At 38.6% G+C, this 15,316-nt stretch overlaps 4 protein-coding genes across 11 annotated transcripts; 1 reads left to right on the top strand and 3 right to left on the bottom strand.

Moving 5' to 3' along the window:
- Positions 1-115: 115 nt before the first annotated feature.
- Positions 116-6,513, bottom strand: LOC111777181. Of its 8 annotated transcripts, none has more exons than XM_023656649.1 (4): positions 6,413-6,513; positions 4,617-6,308; positions 2,912-3,966; positions 116-693 (listed from the first exon to the last, which is right to left on the bottom strand). In XM_023656649.1, exon 2 carries the CDS (start codon positions 6,182-6,184, stop codon positions 5,027-5,029), a length of 1,158 nt encoding a protein of 385 aa, XP_023512417.1. In that variant the 5' UTR covers positions 6,185-6,308; positions 6,413-6,513; the 3' UTR covers positions 116-693; positions 2,912-3,966; positions 4,617-5,026. The 8 variants fall into 8 exon arrangements, with proteins under 8 accessions (XP_023512417.1, XP_023512411.1, XP_023512409.1 ...); XM_023656643.1 differs by having other exon boundaries at positions 116-470; positions 538-693; positions 4,617-6,507; XM_023656641.1 differs by having other exon boundaries at positions 116-437; positions 538-693; positions 4,617-6,507.
- Positions 6,514-7,380: 867 nt separating this feature from the next.
- On the bottom strand, positions 7,381-8,715 carry LOC111777619 (bifunctional fatty acid conjugase/Delta(12)-oleate desaturase-like). The gene has a single exon (XM_023657293.1). The coding sequence runs from the start codon at positions 8,653-8,655 to the stop codon at positions 7,507-7,509; it is 1,149 nt and encodes a 382-aa protein (XP_023513061.1). The 5' UTR covers positions 8,656-8,715; the 3' UTR covers positions 7,381-7,506.
- Positions 8,716-9,916: 1,201 nt separating this feature from the next.
- Positions 9,917-11,296, bottom strand: LOC111777569 (delta(12)-oleate desaturase). Its single transcript, XM_023657228.1, has one exon. The coding sequence runs from the start codon at positions 11,261-11,263 to the stop codon at positions 10,136-10,138; it is 1,128 nt and encodes a 375-aa protein (XP_023512996.1). The 5' UTR covers positions 11,264-11,296; the 3' UTR covers positions 9,917-10,135.
- Positions 11,297-13,626: 2,330 nt separating this feature from the next.
- LOC111777807 (putative GATA transcription factor 22) lies at positions 13,627-15,133 on the top strand. The gene is made up of 3 exons (XM_023657527.1): positions 13,627-13,942; positions 14,361-14,798; positions 14,889-15,133. The coding sequence occupies exons 1-3, from the start codon at positions 13,667-13,669 to the stop codon at positions 14,970-14,972; spliced, it is 798 nt and encodes a 265-aa protein (XP_023513295.1). The 5' UTR covers positions 13,627-13,666; the 3' UTR covers positions 14,973-15,133.
- The last annotated feature ends 183 nt before the right edge of the window (positions 15,134-15,316 follow it).

The following is a 15,316-nucleotide window of genomic DNA, read 5'->3' as shown; positions in this document are numbered from 1 at the left end:
ATACTAAACCATTCCTCTCGATGTCGTATTCCTGTTCATTTTACTGCCCATTCTCGACATTGGTCCACTCTCCTCACAATTGGGTGGCTGGAAAAGTAGAAAATTGGAGAAACAATGGGCATGTAAGGAACTTTTTATTATAACTACAAATCGATGAAGCAGATCATGAATTACAGGAGTTCGTGTACTTGCTACATCAAAAAATGTCCAGATGTAAAAAGTTTTGCTATTTGTTACATCAAACAGTAACATGTACCAAACGGGAGGCTTACACATCTATGGAGACATCCATATCTACAAAGAATAAGCACTTAGAATATCGAAGCAAGGGAACTTTAAGTCCATGCACTAATGAAAACCATTGAAGAGCTTGCGAGAAAACCTCCTAATAGCACTTTTCAGCTGCAACCATTCTTTCTAATTGACCCATTCAGCTACTGGCAACCAAATTGAACATAGAATGTCAACGACTGAGACGGTAACAAGAAGACATCAGAATCTAGAGGAGGACGTACAAAGGCTATCAAAGGATTATACCCGTAAGTCTTTACTACATGATCACATAATTCTTCTTGGGTTGCACACTAAAAGAAGCTCATTCAAATGACGCAACTTGACTTACTCGCTCCTGTTAACAAAAACGCTGCAACCTCCAAAAAGAAAACAATTGATGCAAGCTTAGTCTTCCAACAACTGCTCAAGGAAATAAAGATATGTCAGAACATTGAGCAATGGCTTGAACCGAAGTCGGCAAATTGACTTTTGTACAAAAGTTGAACAATCTCAAAAAGTATGAATGAAGGACACTTCGCGCATTAGGAAATTAGTAGAGGTTAAGATGATAGGAGAAACTAGCTTCAATTCAAATCGCTACCTGCATATGATTCCCATAATTGAATGCTTAACCTAATAGTTCAAACCCGCTTAACTTAATGAATAACAAAGTTGAAACCCCAAAATAGCAAGCAAAACTAAGNAAAAAAAAAAAAAAAAAAAAAAAAAAAAAAAAAAAAAAAAAAAAAAAAAAAAAAAAAAAAAAAAAAAAAAAAAAAGAACAAATATAGTGATTACATTAAGAAAGTTGTATGTACACCCCAAACTAGTGCATCATGATTGACGCAATGACTCTCGAAAACCTCAACCTGACACCGAAAATGCTAAAATATATATTTATAAATTTTATAAAAGAAGGATAAAACACAAACTAGCATCTTCCGCAGACTGAATCATCACCTCAACTACAGAGTCCAATACACCAAAAGAAAAAAGAAGAAACAAAAGATATAAAACTTAGAATCTAACACAAAAGCTTTGAAAGTTAAGCTAGACAAGAAGCAAACTTGATTAAGAAATTAAGAAACATCAGCCGTTTCCAACAAGAGAGATTCTAAAGAAAATATCAGTCAGAAATAAACAAGAAGCTGCAGAAGATAACAGTGACAACAGAATTCCAAGAAAATGCCACTTCAAATAAGTGGCTTTCGTTTACACAAAATTAATCATTTGTGCAAGCACTTCTCTTGAAATAGGCCTATCCATAACAACAGTCGTTTCCTGTTATAGAATCCTCCTTTGATTCTTCACATCCTTCCTTTACATCAGCAACTATGTTTACAGGAACAATTATGCCCATTTGCACTTCATCATTGACCATGGTTTCATTTCTAATTCCTGAATCCGCGTGCAAAATATAACCCCAAATTTTAATCCATATCCTATCATTCATTTTCCTTCCTAGAACAAGTTTGCCCTTCATTTCTTGATCATTTGCTACATAGTCTGCCCAACGCTCTTCATCTGATTCTTTCCCCATTTCATCCTTCACTATCACTTAATCTCCAACTTACGACATGAGGTATAACAGATTCAGATAGAAGCATTTCTAGTACATAATTCAAACTTCCACAAAGCATTTATATGCCCCACTAATAACATGTCAAACAAAAATTACCTAAAGAATTAGGCCAAATAGCCTTACCAAAAAATAATAACAAATAAATTTCTTTATGAAACAATTGTACAAGCGATTGAGAGAATGTGTGAACCAAAAAAAAAAAAAAAAAAATAAAAAAAAAAAAAGGGAAATATCCAGGACGCTTCTCTAAAACTCACCTATCCAAGAAAATTTGCGAAATTTCTTAAGAAATTCCCTTCCTAACTTCTCTTTTTTTTTTCTTCCTCGTCTCACTATCTGCTTTCCCAACAATAACTGATAATTAGCTAGCATGAGAGAGTTATCCTTCTAATTTAGTTTGGCACAATCCCTCAAATAATTGAGCATTGGTACATTGATCAGGACTCCAAATTTTGGGGAAACATCTTTTTAGTTAAGAGTGCATACGGATTGCACCTAAAGGAAAATTTTGTTTAATCCATTGTTCCTTCAAATTTTCCAAAATTTACTCTTCTAGGAAAGACATCTGAGGCAATAAAATTCCTGAAATATAAAGATTTTAGCATGGAAAGCAGGACCAAACAAAATGAATCTTCATAGAAGAATGCCCAAATTGATACTGGATGGCATATTTGCAATGAACCTGAGACAACAACACGACTATCAAAAATACAAATATTACAAACAAGGTTTAGGGAGCTTTGTTGAAAAGGGTTCACATGAAGGGTTCATGTAGATTTACAAGTGTGGTAGAAGGCACACATTAAGTGCTCCAATATGAAACACATACTTGAAAGTATTCTCAATAACTTCCATCAGTAACTAATGACTAAACTTTCAGGAATGAATCACCAATAATTATGGAGTAACACAACTACAATTTCGACTATAGATGAAATTGAGTCTTGAAGACAAAAAGCTTCAATCAAATAATAAACATATTGCATGGAAAAGAATTTATTAAAATAAGAGAAGTAGAAAAGTTCATTAGAATAAATTTGACTATGGTAACCATACCTTAATTAGTCTTGAGCTCACAATTCAACGACATCTATGTTCGTGAGTTATTGAAGTTCACTACCTTATCATCTTGCAAATACTTCCATGGGTACCTTCGCATATTTATGCGCTTTCTTTCCAATACAAAGGAGAATGTTGCATTTTTCTGCTGCTACATATGCTTATGCAAGAAAGGAAGAGGGAATTAGCTTATCTATATCAAGAATCACTTCTGCTTGTCCTACAAAGCAAAGCATAATTTAAAACCAAATCAGGTATGAGATTTTTGTACTAGAAAAGAAACCACAAACAACAAAAGCTTTCGAAATTGCAAGATGGTAATAGAGACAAAAAAGACTACAGTTAAGATCAATCTCCTTTTCCAAGAAAAGGTATGTAAATCTTATAGGAATCAAAAGATGATAACAATAGAGCACAAAATTCGATAATGACCTTAGGTCTAATATTAATATCTTACCTTACAATGTCAAAGCACAACCACTCCAAAGAGAAGTACTTCCGGCACCAACAATTCATGCACACAGAATTAGTTTAACATAATAACCAACCATAACAAGGCCAATGAACGAAAAAAAAATAATGACAAAGCCAAACCACCGGAAGAACAAAAGGCAATAGAACTGACACAAACTCTGCATGTATATGCTTTGAGAGGTATATTTCTCAACAAAGAAAATCATAGGAAATTATTAACAAGCCAAAACTATTGCCTAAATTGATGGTTTTTAATATCAGAGTTTGCTATTATTAATCAGGATAAGTACAGTTGCAACACAATCATTTTATTTCTCATATAGCGAAAACGTTACCAAGTTACAAGAGGTTCAGTGATGGGTTTGGGTTAGCCAACAACTAGAGCTTCACCATTGGACCTCAGTTCTCACAAACATCAACATCGTCATGGTAACCAGCACAACACTTCATGATGTTGCCTTGGCTTAACCCATCAAGACCAAGAGGGAGAAAAAATCAGCGAAAACTCATTAATCCCTCTCTCTTAGCCATGGCCAATCACACACCTTCACAGTCTCTCTCTGCACACAATTACACCCCTGCACCATAGAAATTTTATGGAAAGTAACACAATGACACCCCTCCACCAAAGAAATATGGAAATAAACGAAGAATAATGCTTTGGATGAAATCCTCTGCTCAATTTACAAACAGACCTAGAAGTGTTTGATAACAATTTAGCAGCTATACAAGGCAATTACAATGGCAACAAAAGAAATAGATGGGCAGTGTTATAAAAAGAATACAATACAATAATATAATACAACTTGGAGAGAGCAGCTGTGTTGATGTGAGAAAACGCCACATTGCATTTAAGTGTGGGGTACAACCGAAGTAATACATGGATTAGTAACAGATTCTATGGTGTCATCTTCTTCCTCAAAACTATTACCTCATTTCTTACCAAGAAGATTCATGCACCCGTGATTGGAGAATCTCATCGGCACATTACACGATGATTCCCAACTATGAAGATCAACATCCTCAAAGGCTTACATTGTTTTGATTAACATTTTTCTCACAAGGAACATTGTTTGACTAAAAAAGCTTTGGAAAAAAACAAGAACTTGGAAACTCGAGGCATTTAACTAGTAGAAGACTTTCTGCAGCAATTGAATCTCACAAGATATATTCCACTTTTCGTCAGACAAATTTCAACAAATACAGAGAAAGCGCTTTGGAATTGAACCTGAACACAACGGGAAGTTGTTTCAATGGCCGCAATTTCAATCTCAATGTAGAAAGTGGGGCTCTTCATCGGGGCAACTTTGAAGGTTGGGGTCTTCATCTTCTTCATGTAAGCTGGGGCTAATTTCATGGTGGGTGAGAAGGTAGAGTGAATGCGATTTCAAGGAAAAGAAAGGGAACGCCTGACTTTGGAATACAAAATGAGGGAGAATGAGCGGTTTCGTATTTGACGTAAGAAACTAGTTTTTGGTCTTCCCATTTCTTAAATTTAAGTGTCATGTATACCCAAAATTATTGAAATGGCGTACGTATTTCTCCTCAACCACTTTACCTCAATCTCCAGGACTTCTTCATCGTCCTCCTTAGAACCAATATCAACATCTTGGTTTGGTCTAATCTCAGATACGTACTCTACGTCTCCAACCCTCCATCGCCTTCATTCTCAGATACGTTCTCCATTACCTCCTCATTCACATCGTCAATTGCTGTGTTTTGCTCCCTGAGAAGTTGCAACTTCCTCCTCATGTCAACGAGCTCGCTCTCCATAAGAAAAAGTCTCTCCTTCAATGTCAAGTTCTCCTCCTCCAACTGAGCTATATGGCTATCCTGATCATCGACCCTATTTTCCAAACAGTTATTATACTCTACTCCATAGTTCTGGTATATCATTTCAAATCGACTCAAGTCATGGTCCAATCTACGTTCTACCTCCAGATGTTCCTCTACATCACTATCACTCGACCCACCACCATCTTCCTCTTCTTCCTCGTCCTGCACTTCCGCCTTATTCTCAGATCCCCGAAGCCTTATCAACCCTTTCATTGATCCATAACCATCAACACCCCATTCCTCCTTGGCCATATCACCCAACGCCTCCCTTGAAGGGGAGAACATTGGAGTAGCAAGCACGGCTGGTGTTACGGGACTAGGGGACACAAGTGAAGCGATCCCACCATACTTCTTCGCACGAATTATAAAAGACGAGGTATTCCGAGGCGCATAAGGTGCAAAACTATTACTGAACTTCTTTTTTGGGTAGAACTTTCGAGCTTTTATACGATTTTGAGACTGCAACTCGTGAAGACTTGGAGGTTGATACCCTCCAGCATTATTTGGACCAATTAAGGAACCCGGTAAGGGTTTTACTGTTCTTCTATTGTTTATCCTTTTGTCACTGACGCCTTTCCCCTTCCAATTGCCTCGTCCCGACCTTGACTGCTTCGTAATTCCGTAGCTGGGCTTCGGGAAATTGCGGTACTTCTTGTTCTGATCCAAAGGGGCCTGCAGGCGTGCCCATACCTTATGGTTTCTACTCATCATAGGCGGCAGAGAATGACTCACGATCATCTGAGGCTGAGGCAAAAGATTTGCCTGGTTGATGGCCCGCGACTGAGACATTATCTGAGAATGGCTCAATAGCTGGTTTTGGCTCAGAAATTGAGGTTGATTAATTACCTGTGGCTGGTTCATAATTTTAGACTGATTGATTACATGAGGCTGGTTTGCCATCTGCGGATGGTTCATACTAATCATTTGAGCTTGATTTATTATCGGATTCTGATCGTTCATGACAAACTATATCCAACCTAAAGCTTTGACGAAGAAATTAAAGATCGAACGATAATATCTCTCTCGCTTTCCAGATCAAAAACACGCCAACACGATCGAGAATTAAAAATCCCTTATCGCAAACCTGAAACAAGAACAAAAAATTCGCGACGAATTAATCCGAAGAACACCTTCCCTTGAGAGATGATTCTAGATAACGAGTCAAGAAAACTTCTTATGCGGCGTTACAGGTTTTTCCAGAGAAGGAGTATTTTCGCCAACAAATTTTCTCTATCCGCTTTGCCTTTTACTCCGAGGAAAAGGTAGGAATCTTGATTTCTTGAGGAAACTGTTTTGGGTCGGTGCANACTCCGAGGAAAAGGTAGGAATCTTGATTTCTTGAGGAAACTGATTTGGGTCGGTGCGAGGCGCGCCCTCGAGATATTTATAGTAGAGAGGACCACGGATGGACGGTCATGATTCAGCCATCAGATTGAATTTCGTCATCAAACGTGTCCTACCATTTATTAAAGGAATGAGAATTTATTGTGTCCAAAATTACAAACGTAGCCTCATTTTTCTCTATATTTTCAAAACTATATCATTGGGCCGGTTCCACCTAAGACAATTAAGCCCGACCCAATAAGAATTTTATTATTGATTTGTATTATTTGNGACCACGGATGGACGGTCATGATTCAGCCATCAGATTGAATTTTGTCATCAAACGTGTCATACCATTTATTAAAGGAATGAGAATATATTGTGTCCAAAATTACAAACGTAGCCTCATTTTTCTCTATATTTTCAAAACTATATCATTGGGCCGGTTCCACCTAAGACAATTAAGCCCGACCCAATAAGAATTTTATTATTGATTTGTATTATTTGATTTTTTTTCACGATTTTATTGGTACAACTTTTCTTTTCACAATGGAGAGGGGATGTTTTAATTAATTAAGTTTAGTTCATCATTTTCATATATACTTTACCTTTCCACTCATTGTATTTTTAAAATCAATAGGTGAGAAAATATTAGATAACGTTTTTCCTATTCTAAATTTTCAAGACTAAATAAAAAAAATGATAAAATATAGTGATACTCATGGGTGTAGATGGTATAAAAAATTAAGTAATGTAACTTGGTTGCAAATGGTTGAAAGCTGAATCTTCTTTCAAGTATGCAAATTGTTGAAAACCACACGGTATACTCGAAAGAAAAGAAAATAAAAACCTTGCTTTGTTTATTTTCATCATATTTATTGTCATATATATGTGTACGAGATTTGGGACCGATCAATACATGTAACCAATATGATGAAAGTATAAAAGTAGGAGATTGTTCAGAGGTTGTTACGGAACCAGAAGACCCCTTTACTGCAGGAAGCTGAACCCCCCTCGTCCTCGTCTGGCTCTACATAAATGCACTCTCTGAACTCCCTCCACGCAGCCTTGAAAATGGGTGTCCCGTCGAAGTGGTAGTACTCTCCCAGTACTTCTTTTACTGCTCTCGTCGCCTCCGTGGCGTTGTAGTGCGGCATAGAAGGGAACAGATGGTGAATCACATGCGTGTCCGTTATATTATGAAACACTTTATTCAGAATCCCATAGTCTCTATCCACCGTCACCAAGTTTCCTCTAAGCCAGTCCCATTCGCTGGAATCGTAGTATGGGAGTGAAGGGTGCGTGTGTTGCAACGACGAGATCAACACCACAAACGCATACATTACGGTTAGGGGCAGTAGGTAGACGCGGATGACCCAAGAGATTCCCCTTGCAGCCGCCAATTTGTAAAGCAAATACCAGAAGGCCACAACTCCCGCGCTGGATATGTGAACTTGAAGCCATTCTTTTCCGCTGAATATGGGGCTGTTTGGATAGTAATGGCTGGTGAATCTATCGTAGAATCGGCCAGAACTGTTGAAGGCCAAGTACAATGGCCAGCCAAGAGTGAGGGTGAGAAAGAGGATGAGGAGTCTGGCGGGTGGGTTGGTCAAGTGCTTGAAATACCAGGGCATTCTGGACTTGGGCTTGGGGACAAACACCTCATCCCGCTCGAGGGATGCGGTGTTGGAGTGGTGGCGGCGGTGGCTGAATTTGAAAGAGAAGTAAGGGATGAGAAGGGAAGAGTGGAGCAGGAAGCCAACGAGATGTTCTACGAATTGGTAATCGCAAAAGGCGTGATGGCCGCACTCGTGAGCGATGACCCAGAGGCTGGTGAAGACGCAGCCTTGACAAAACCAATAAAGAGGCCAAGCCAGGTAGTGTAGTGGGTGGGGAAGACGGTGGAAATAGGTGGTGGCTATGTGATAAAATATAGAGACGAAGATGGAGTCGAAGATTAGGTAGGAGAAGGAGCGGTAGAGGGATCGTTGGAAGCAGCGTGGAGGAATGGCTTTCTTGATTTGAGTAATGGTGAAGGGAGGCTTAGCATGTGTAATGCGCTCCCCCAACGCCAATTTGCTTGCTGGGGTTCGCTTCTGCATTTCCATTTATTCTAAAGCTCTTCTCTCTTCCTTTTAGTCTATATGTCCCAGAAAACAATAACTCCCCCACTCTGCTTTAATAAATGTGTAAAATGCTAGAAAGAAGACCAAATTGGCGTCTGGTACGGTAAGTTTACAAGGAGACCAAACATTTGTCGAAATGGGATGTCTTTGTGTCTGTGAAGCTCGAAACTTAAGAATATGTGTTAGGCTCATCGGGGGAACAACAAGAGCATGTAGACAGAGGGAGACAGACTCCATTGGATTCTGTTCGGCTCTGTTCTGTTCTGTTCACAGATATTTCCACATGTTGTTTTAATTGCACCGACATTTTACACATGTAGAACCACAACTTCCATGCCTCCATAGTTTTACACGTCGTCTATTATTTTAGAGAAAGCTAGCCACAACGTTTCTGTTCTCTTCTCATATCATCGCGACAAGGTTTTTTCTTAACATTCTATGTTTCTGTTTAAGTAAACTATTATAATTATGATTAACGAGACTGGTTAGGTTGTTGCTTTAATTATGATAATTATATGTGTGATCAAAACTTAATTAGGATTTTTGACATGTGCGTTGGAATGTATATGTTAACAGTTATTTGGTAGAATACTATTAAGTTAAAATCTCCCATTTTAATTATATATTTAATATACGTTTGGAAGTGATATCAAAATAGTTAACCACTTTGTCACTTTTAAAATTATTATAAAAAAATATCTATCTATTTAATATGGTTATACATTTTTAAAGGCAATTGTCATGTATATTCACGAATTAAAAGTATAATTTGGAGAGATTTTTGAAGGTAAAGTTCATTTCAATCATTTTAAAATAGTCATGTAAAATTTCTTGTATTTTAAGCTCTTAAAATTAGAGTACGTATTAAATATCTTCGTATTCAATTCAATATTGGTGCAACCTTTAATGTTTTTATAATATTTTTGTATCGGTCAAGTTTGGGTTATCATATTATTTTATTGTTCAAATTTAGACTTATACCGATTAAAAAAAGAGCAAAAATTTTAATCCCTAATTAAACTCTTAGAAAAGAAAAAAAAAAACTATTTTATTGTAACTGTCAAATGACATAAAATTGTGTAAAATATAAAACTAATTCAACCCGTTAATTTTAAATTTTGAATTAATTACCGTGCTAGTAATCCATTTGATAAGTATTTAGTTTTCCAACTGGTTGCATTTTAGTTAATCAAATGAATAGAATTAGCAACAACATAACTTATATATATTGTAAACCCACCAATAAAAATTGACCTTAATTAACGGATTAAAAAAACCACACATACACATTCAAAAGGTTCATCCTTCATACCAGTAGAACACTACGGGTCTTCCTTCAAATACGTACAGACAGACCATAAAAGGAAGAAGAGCAAGAAAAAGAAAAAGAAACTGCGAGATCCCACCATTTTGATCTTCCATTTTTCCCTTTGGTGGGCTTCAGTTTTTATTCGGGACAGACTCAGAGCTTGTTGCGGTACCAGACGACTCCTTTATCAGAATTATCATCCTCATCAGGCGCAACGTAAACACACTCCTTAGCTTCCCTCCAGATGGCCTTCAAAACAGGGGTCCTATCTAGCCGGTAATATTCTCCCAGTACTGGCTTCACCGCTTCCGTCGCCTCCTTCGCATGATAATGCGGCATCGTGGAGAACAAATGGTGAACCACATGCGTGTCCGTTATGTTATGAAACACTCTGTTCAGTACCCCATAGTCTCTGTCCACGGTCGCCAAGGCACCTCTAAGCCAATCCCATTCCGCAGAGTCGTAGTGCGGCAACGCTGGATGGGTGTGCTGCAAGTACGTGATCAAAACCAAAAACCCATTCACTATCAGCAACGGAATTCCGTAAATACGCATCACCCACAACGCCCCTTTCGCCACACTAATTCGGTACAGCACCAAACACATGCCTAAAATCCCGGTGTCCGAAATGTAAATTTGAACCCACTCTCGTTTCGTGAATATTGGACCGTGGGGATCGTAGTGGCACGCAAATCGGTCGTAGGGACGGCCCGAGACGTTGAAGGCCAAGTACAAGGGCCAGCCCAGGGTGAGCGTTCCGAGGAGTGAAATGAGCCTCCCTGGTGGGTTGTTGAAGTACTTTAAAAACCAGGGGATTTGGGATTTTGGCTTGGGGACAAAGACCTCATCCCGTTCGAGGGAGCCCGTGTTGGAGTGGTGGCGCCGGTGACTGTATTTCCAGGAGAAGTAGGGGACGAGGAGAGCAGAGTGGAAGAAGAGGCCAACGATATCGTCGATTAATTGGTAGTCGGAGAAAGCATGGTGACCGCACTCGTGAGCGATGACCCAGACGCCAGTGAGGATGCAGCCTTGGAAAACCCAGTAAAAGGGCCATGCAATGTAGGAGGCCGGGTGGGGGATAAGGGGTAAATAAGCAATGGCAAGGTAGAAGAACAGAGAGACGAAGGCGAGGTCGGAAATTAAGCAGGAGAAGGAACGGAGAAGAGAGCGGTGGAAGCAGTGGGGAGGAATGGCTTTCTTGATTTGGCTGAGAGTGAAAGGAGGCTTTGCGTGTGGAACTCGCTCATGGACCGCCTTTTCCATTTTGCTTCCAACTCCCATGGCGGGTATGAATGCTTCGAGTTCTCAACTGAGAGATTGTTATTTAAAAGCAGCAGCAGAACATTGGTCACGTGGAGGAGAATGGACCCGAAATGGATTATGGATCCACGTATGCAAGGTAGGGGAAGAAATCGAAAAATGATTTGGATTGAAAATGTAATGACACTTATTTTTATTATATGATTTAATGCACGACAGCCACATTTTCATGTAACATCTGCCTAACATGTTTATGGTATTTCTTATAACATATGATTATTATTATAAAGTTATGATCCATTATACATGATTGCTCGCATATCAAATAAAATATGACTAATTCAAGAACACATAATAGATACTTGTTATTCATGCATCAAAAAGCTCATCTAATCTAACTTTTAGGTATTTCAATAGTAAAACATTTATTGTCATCGGCTCAATTCAATATTCTTATATTTTGTTTAGTTGATCGTCACATCAATTCAAACCTAACCATATTTGATTACCCTATAATGAAAAGCTACCCAAAGGAGAGTTTAACTTACTTGTACCATCCAAAATTAGGGTTAATTTGGTCCAGAACACACCAAAATGACCCATGCCAACTAGAAAATGTTAGTGAACTGAATTGGAGTTGAGCTGACTACAAGCTGCATGTGAGCCGATAGTGCTTTGCCAGTAGGACAAGCTTATTCAATATTCCATGCTGTTGGAGAGTGCTTTGTCACTAATGACTTGCCAATGGAAATAGGGGTAATTAAGTAACAAGACCTTAAGAATACAAATTCGAAAAGTGAATTATATTTACATAAACGGAACCGCCTGGTATAGCTAGTGACATCATTTAAGAGTAACTTCTGGAGTTTTAAGAGAAGACAAAATGTAAATTAGTTAAATTTGGGGCGGCATTGATTTTCTTGGCTTGCTGTGAAACGTGGCAGCTATGCCCCAAGCTTTTTATGGTGGCATGGGAACTGCACCAAACACTCGTCAAATATTCTTGATTGACCCAGCAGTGAGCGGCTGCTTGCGTTTGGGCTTCGCACGTGAATCTTCCCTCACCAGACGAATCCTGTGGAACTTCAAACTCAATGGCCCATAGATTTTTATACCATCACTCCTTTCCTTATCCTCCAACAGATATTCCATTTTTGAGCTTCCTACATACATACATCAGCATATGAAGCATACATCAGCTTCATGTATACATACTACACATATGTTTACCTTTTTCTAATTTTTCTTTAAATAAAGATTCTCCACAATCATATGATATTATCCACTTTATGCATAAGCTTTTATGGTTTTGCTTTTGATTTATCCCAAAAGTCTCGTACCAATAGAGATATATTCCAACAATCCTACCCTCGAACAAAGGACGCCCTCAAATAGCCTCCCTTTCATAGAGGCTCGACTCCTTCTCTAGAACTCTCAAACAAAGTACACAATTTGTTCGACACTTAACTCTCCACAATGGTATGATATTGTTCAATTTTAGCATATTGTTTAAATGATATAAAGTATATATATCTTCCACTAATAAATTTAGGTTTAGTCTAGGTTGGGGAAGTTGAGGTGAAAAAGAAAAGGGAATATTGAGGGTGGGTAACGTATATGGGTAAATGTGAAGGAGGATATGAATCGGAAAAAGGTTGGAAGAATTGATTGATGCAAGGCAGATATGGAGAAAGAGAGGAGGGGGAATAAATAAAATGATAGCAATTACTTACTTGGATAAAGAGGAAGGAAAGGAAGGGATCTCGTGTGATGGAGAAGAAGACAAAGGTTAATAATAAGGTTGCCAAAAGTGAAGGAAACTATAAGTGGATACAGCCCAGTTTTGTTCAAACCACGCTCACTCCTTCCCTAACTCTCATAATTTAACTTCAAAATCTAATCGCTTCCACCCTGTCCCTCTCCTTCACCAAATCCCCCTATTCCCAACACGTGGAATTTTCAACCAATGTTTCAAACCACAGCTTCAGACATGCACACATAGGGACCAATCATTTCCTCCCTCTTTTTCCGTGTACACACACACACCCTCATGCTTCTATTCCTCCTTCTCTTAGTGTCTTTTCTGATCTTCCTCTTAATTTAAAATTTCTTCGCGTTCACAATATAATTAACATTTTCCATTCAACTCTGTCTCTCGGTGTCTAGCTACACCCATGATTTCCCTTCTTGTCTCTTCTTAAAACCCCACTTTGTCCTTTTCTACTTTAATTATCATCCTTCCAGCTTGTCAATACATCGGTTTTTAAGATTGTCATGCACCCATATGATTAATCCTTTCCTCTCTCCCCAATCGGCGCCCCAGGTGAATATATATATACACACACACACATACACAAATATGAACCCAGTCTATGTATGCGCTCGCATTTTAACTAACTTTTTCTTCATCTCCCCAACAACAAAATGGAGCCTCATATTTGGCGTCCGATGTCTCAAATGAAAACCCAAGAACATGATCTTCCTCGGTTTCACTCAGAAAGTCAGGTGGATTTGACACTCCGACTTGGCTTCCCCAATGGCAATGACAGCGGCAACGCCAATGCCAGTGCCAATGCCAATGCCAATGCCAATGCCAATGCCAATGCCAATGCCGGTGAACGTCCTGATATTGATCATTCTAAACCATTTTTCTCCGCTCCTATTCACAGTATCAACCATCATGCGCTTCAACCTCACCAGGTTTGCTTCTCTCCTGCCTTATTTTCAAACCAAACCCCAATCTCTTTTGCTTGATTAGATCAAATATCAGCTTTTGCAGATCTCAATCAAAATTCCAAACAACTTTTTCAAAACTGATTATTGTGCTGTCTCTGCCTAATCTTGATTAGGGTTTTTTCAATTGAGGCGTGATTTGACTAAATTTAATAATCACTAGTGTGTACACGATCTTAATATTAATTAGCCTTCCATCCTAGTGTTTCCAGATTTTCTTCTTCTTTCCATTTTAGAGTTAGGAATTTGAAGCTTTAATGTCAATGTGATATACATATGCATATATGATGATTAAGGATGTATAGTTCTGATATGGAAATGTGTGGAAATTCAAATCGGATGTATCACCGATTAATCCAATGATATTAAACCAAAACTCAAACAGGTGATGGTGAACAATAATCATGGGTTGGCGTCTTCCGGTGGCAGAAGTGGTGAGATGATGAGTGAGGCGAATTACAACCCTCACCAAATTGTATGGTCAAAAGAGCTGAAAACCTATGTTCTCAAGTCAAACAACTTTGGGCAGCTTCATCCAAGTTTATACTGCAACACTTATCCAGCGAAGACCATTGGCAGCACTGCAAATAGCATGGCCAATCTTCCTCTTCAAAATTACAATAATGACCAGTACACACTCCTCAACCCTGCTTGTAGAAAAACAGATGATCATGAAGCGGAAGCTTCCTCCGGCGGCGGCCGGCGGAGAGGTTTGCAACGGCGCCGAGTTTCTGCCTGCAACGAGGTCGAGAGGAGGTGCACCAACTACAATTGCAACACCAATTTCACGCCCATGTGGCGTAAAGGCCCTCTTGGTCCTAAGGTACGAAATTAATTAAGATGTTAAAATAGAAAGTGGTGAATTGAGAAGGATAATGGTTGTAATATAGTGGATGGTGGATTAATATTTCAGAGCCTTTGCAACGCCTGCGGCATAAGGTATAGAAAGGAAATAATGAATAAGGAAGCAGTGGCAGCAGAGAACAACCACGGGTAGCAAGAGAACAGCGGAGGGAGCCTTGTTCTTGAACGCCGGGCATTGCCTCGGGTTCTTTTCAAGTAACGCATGGCAAGAGCTAGGTGTCACTTGTTAAATTATTGTAGATTTCAAAATTTTGTTTTTTATTTAAGAATTTGATTTCTGTCTTCATCCGTTTCTTTCTTTTAATTCAAGCTCGGTTACATTAAATTGATTTAATTACCGTTCAATAATGAAATTGTCCTCATGCGCACATCTCTTGATTCTAAAACCTAATTTCTTTTTATTACTAACTGAAACTTTAATTTTAATTTTAATTATCCGATCCTAAGTTCCATTTAAATTTATCCACCTACCCTAAA

This window comes from Cucurbita pepo, chromosome LG16 (assembly GCF_002806865.2).
Source record: "Cucurbita pepo subsp. pepo cultivar mu-cu-16 chromosome LG16, ASM280686v2, whole genome shotgun sequence".
Lineage (NCBI taxonomy): Eukaryota > Viridiplantae > Streptophyta > Magnoliopsida > Cucurbitales > Cucurbitaceae > Cucurbita > Cucurbita pepo.
Note: the sequence above shows the minus strand (reverse complement) of the source record. Positions and strands in the feature narration are given on the sequence as shown.

What these genes read in the sequence shown, in the direction of transcription:
- LOC111777181 (XM_023656649.1), bottom strand. Translation starts at nt 6,184, where the DNA reads ATGAACGATCAGAATCCGATAATAAATCAAGCTCAAATGATTAGTATG.
- LOC111777619 (XM_023657293.1), bottom strand. Translation starts at nt 8,655, where the DNA reads ATGGAAATGCAGAAGCGAACCCCAGCAAGCAAATTGGCGTTGGGGGAG.
- LOC111777569 (XM_023657228.1), bottom strand. Translation starts at nt 11,263, where the DNA reads ATGGGAGTTGGAAGCAAAATGGAAAAGGCGGTCCATGAGCGAGTTCCA.
- LOC111777807 (XM_023657527.1), top strand. Translation starts at nt 13,667, where the DNA reads ATGGAGCCTCATATTTGGCGTCCGATGTCTCAAATGAAAACCCAAGAA. An exon ending in ATGCGCTTCAACCTCACCAG is followed by an intron (nt 13,943 to 14,360) that starts GTTTGCTTCTCT and finishes AAACTCAAACAG; the next exon opens with GTGATGGTGAACAATAATCA. An exon ending in AAGGCCCTCTTGGTCCTAAG is followed by an intron (nt 14,799 to 14,888) that starts GTACGAAATTAA and finishes TTAATATTTCAG; the next exon opens with AGCCTTTGCAACGCCTGCGG.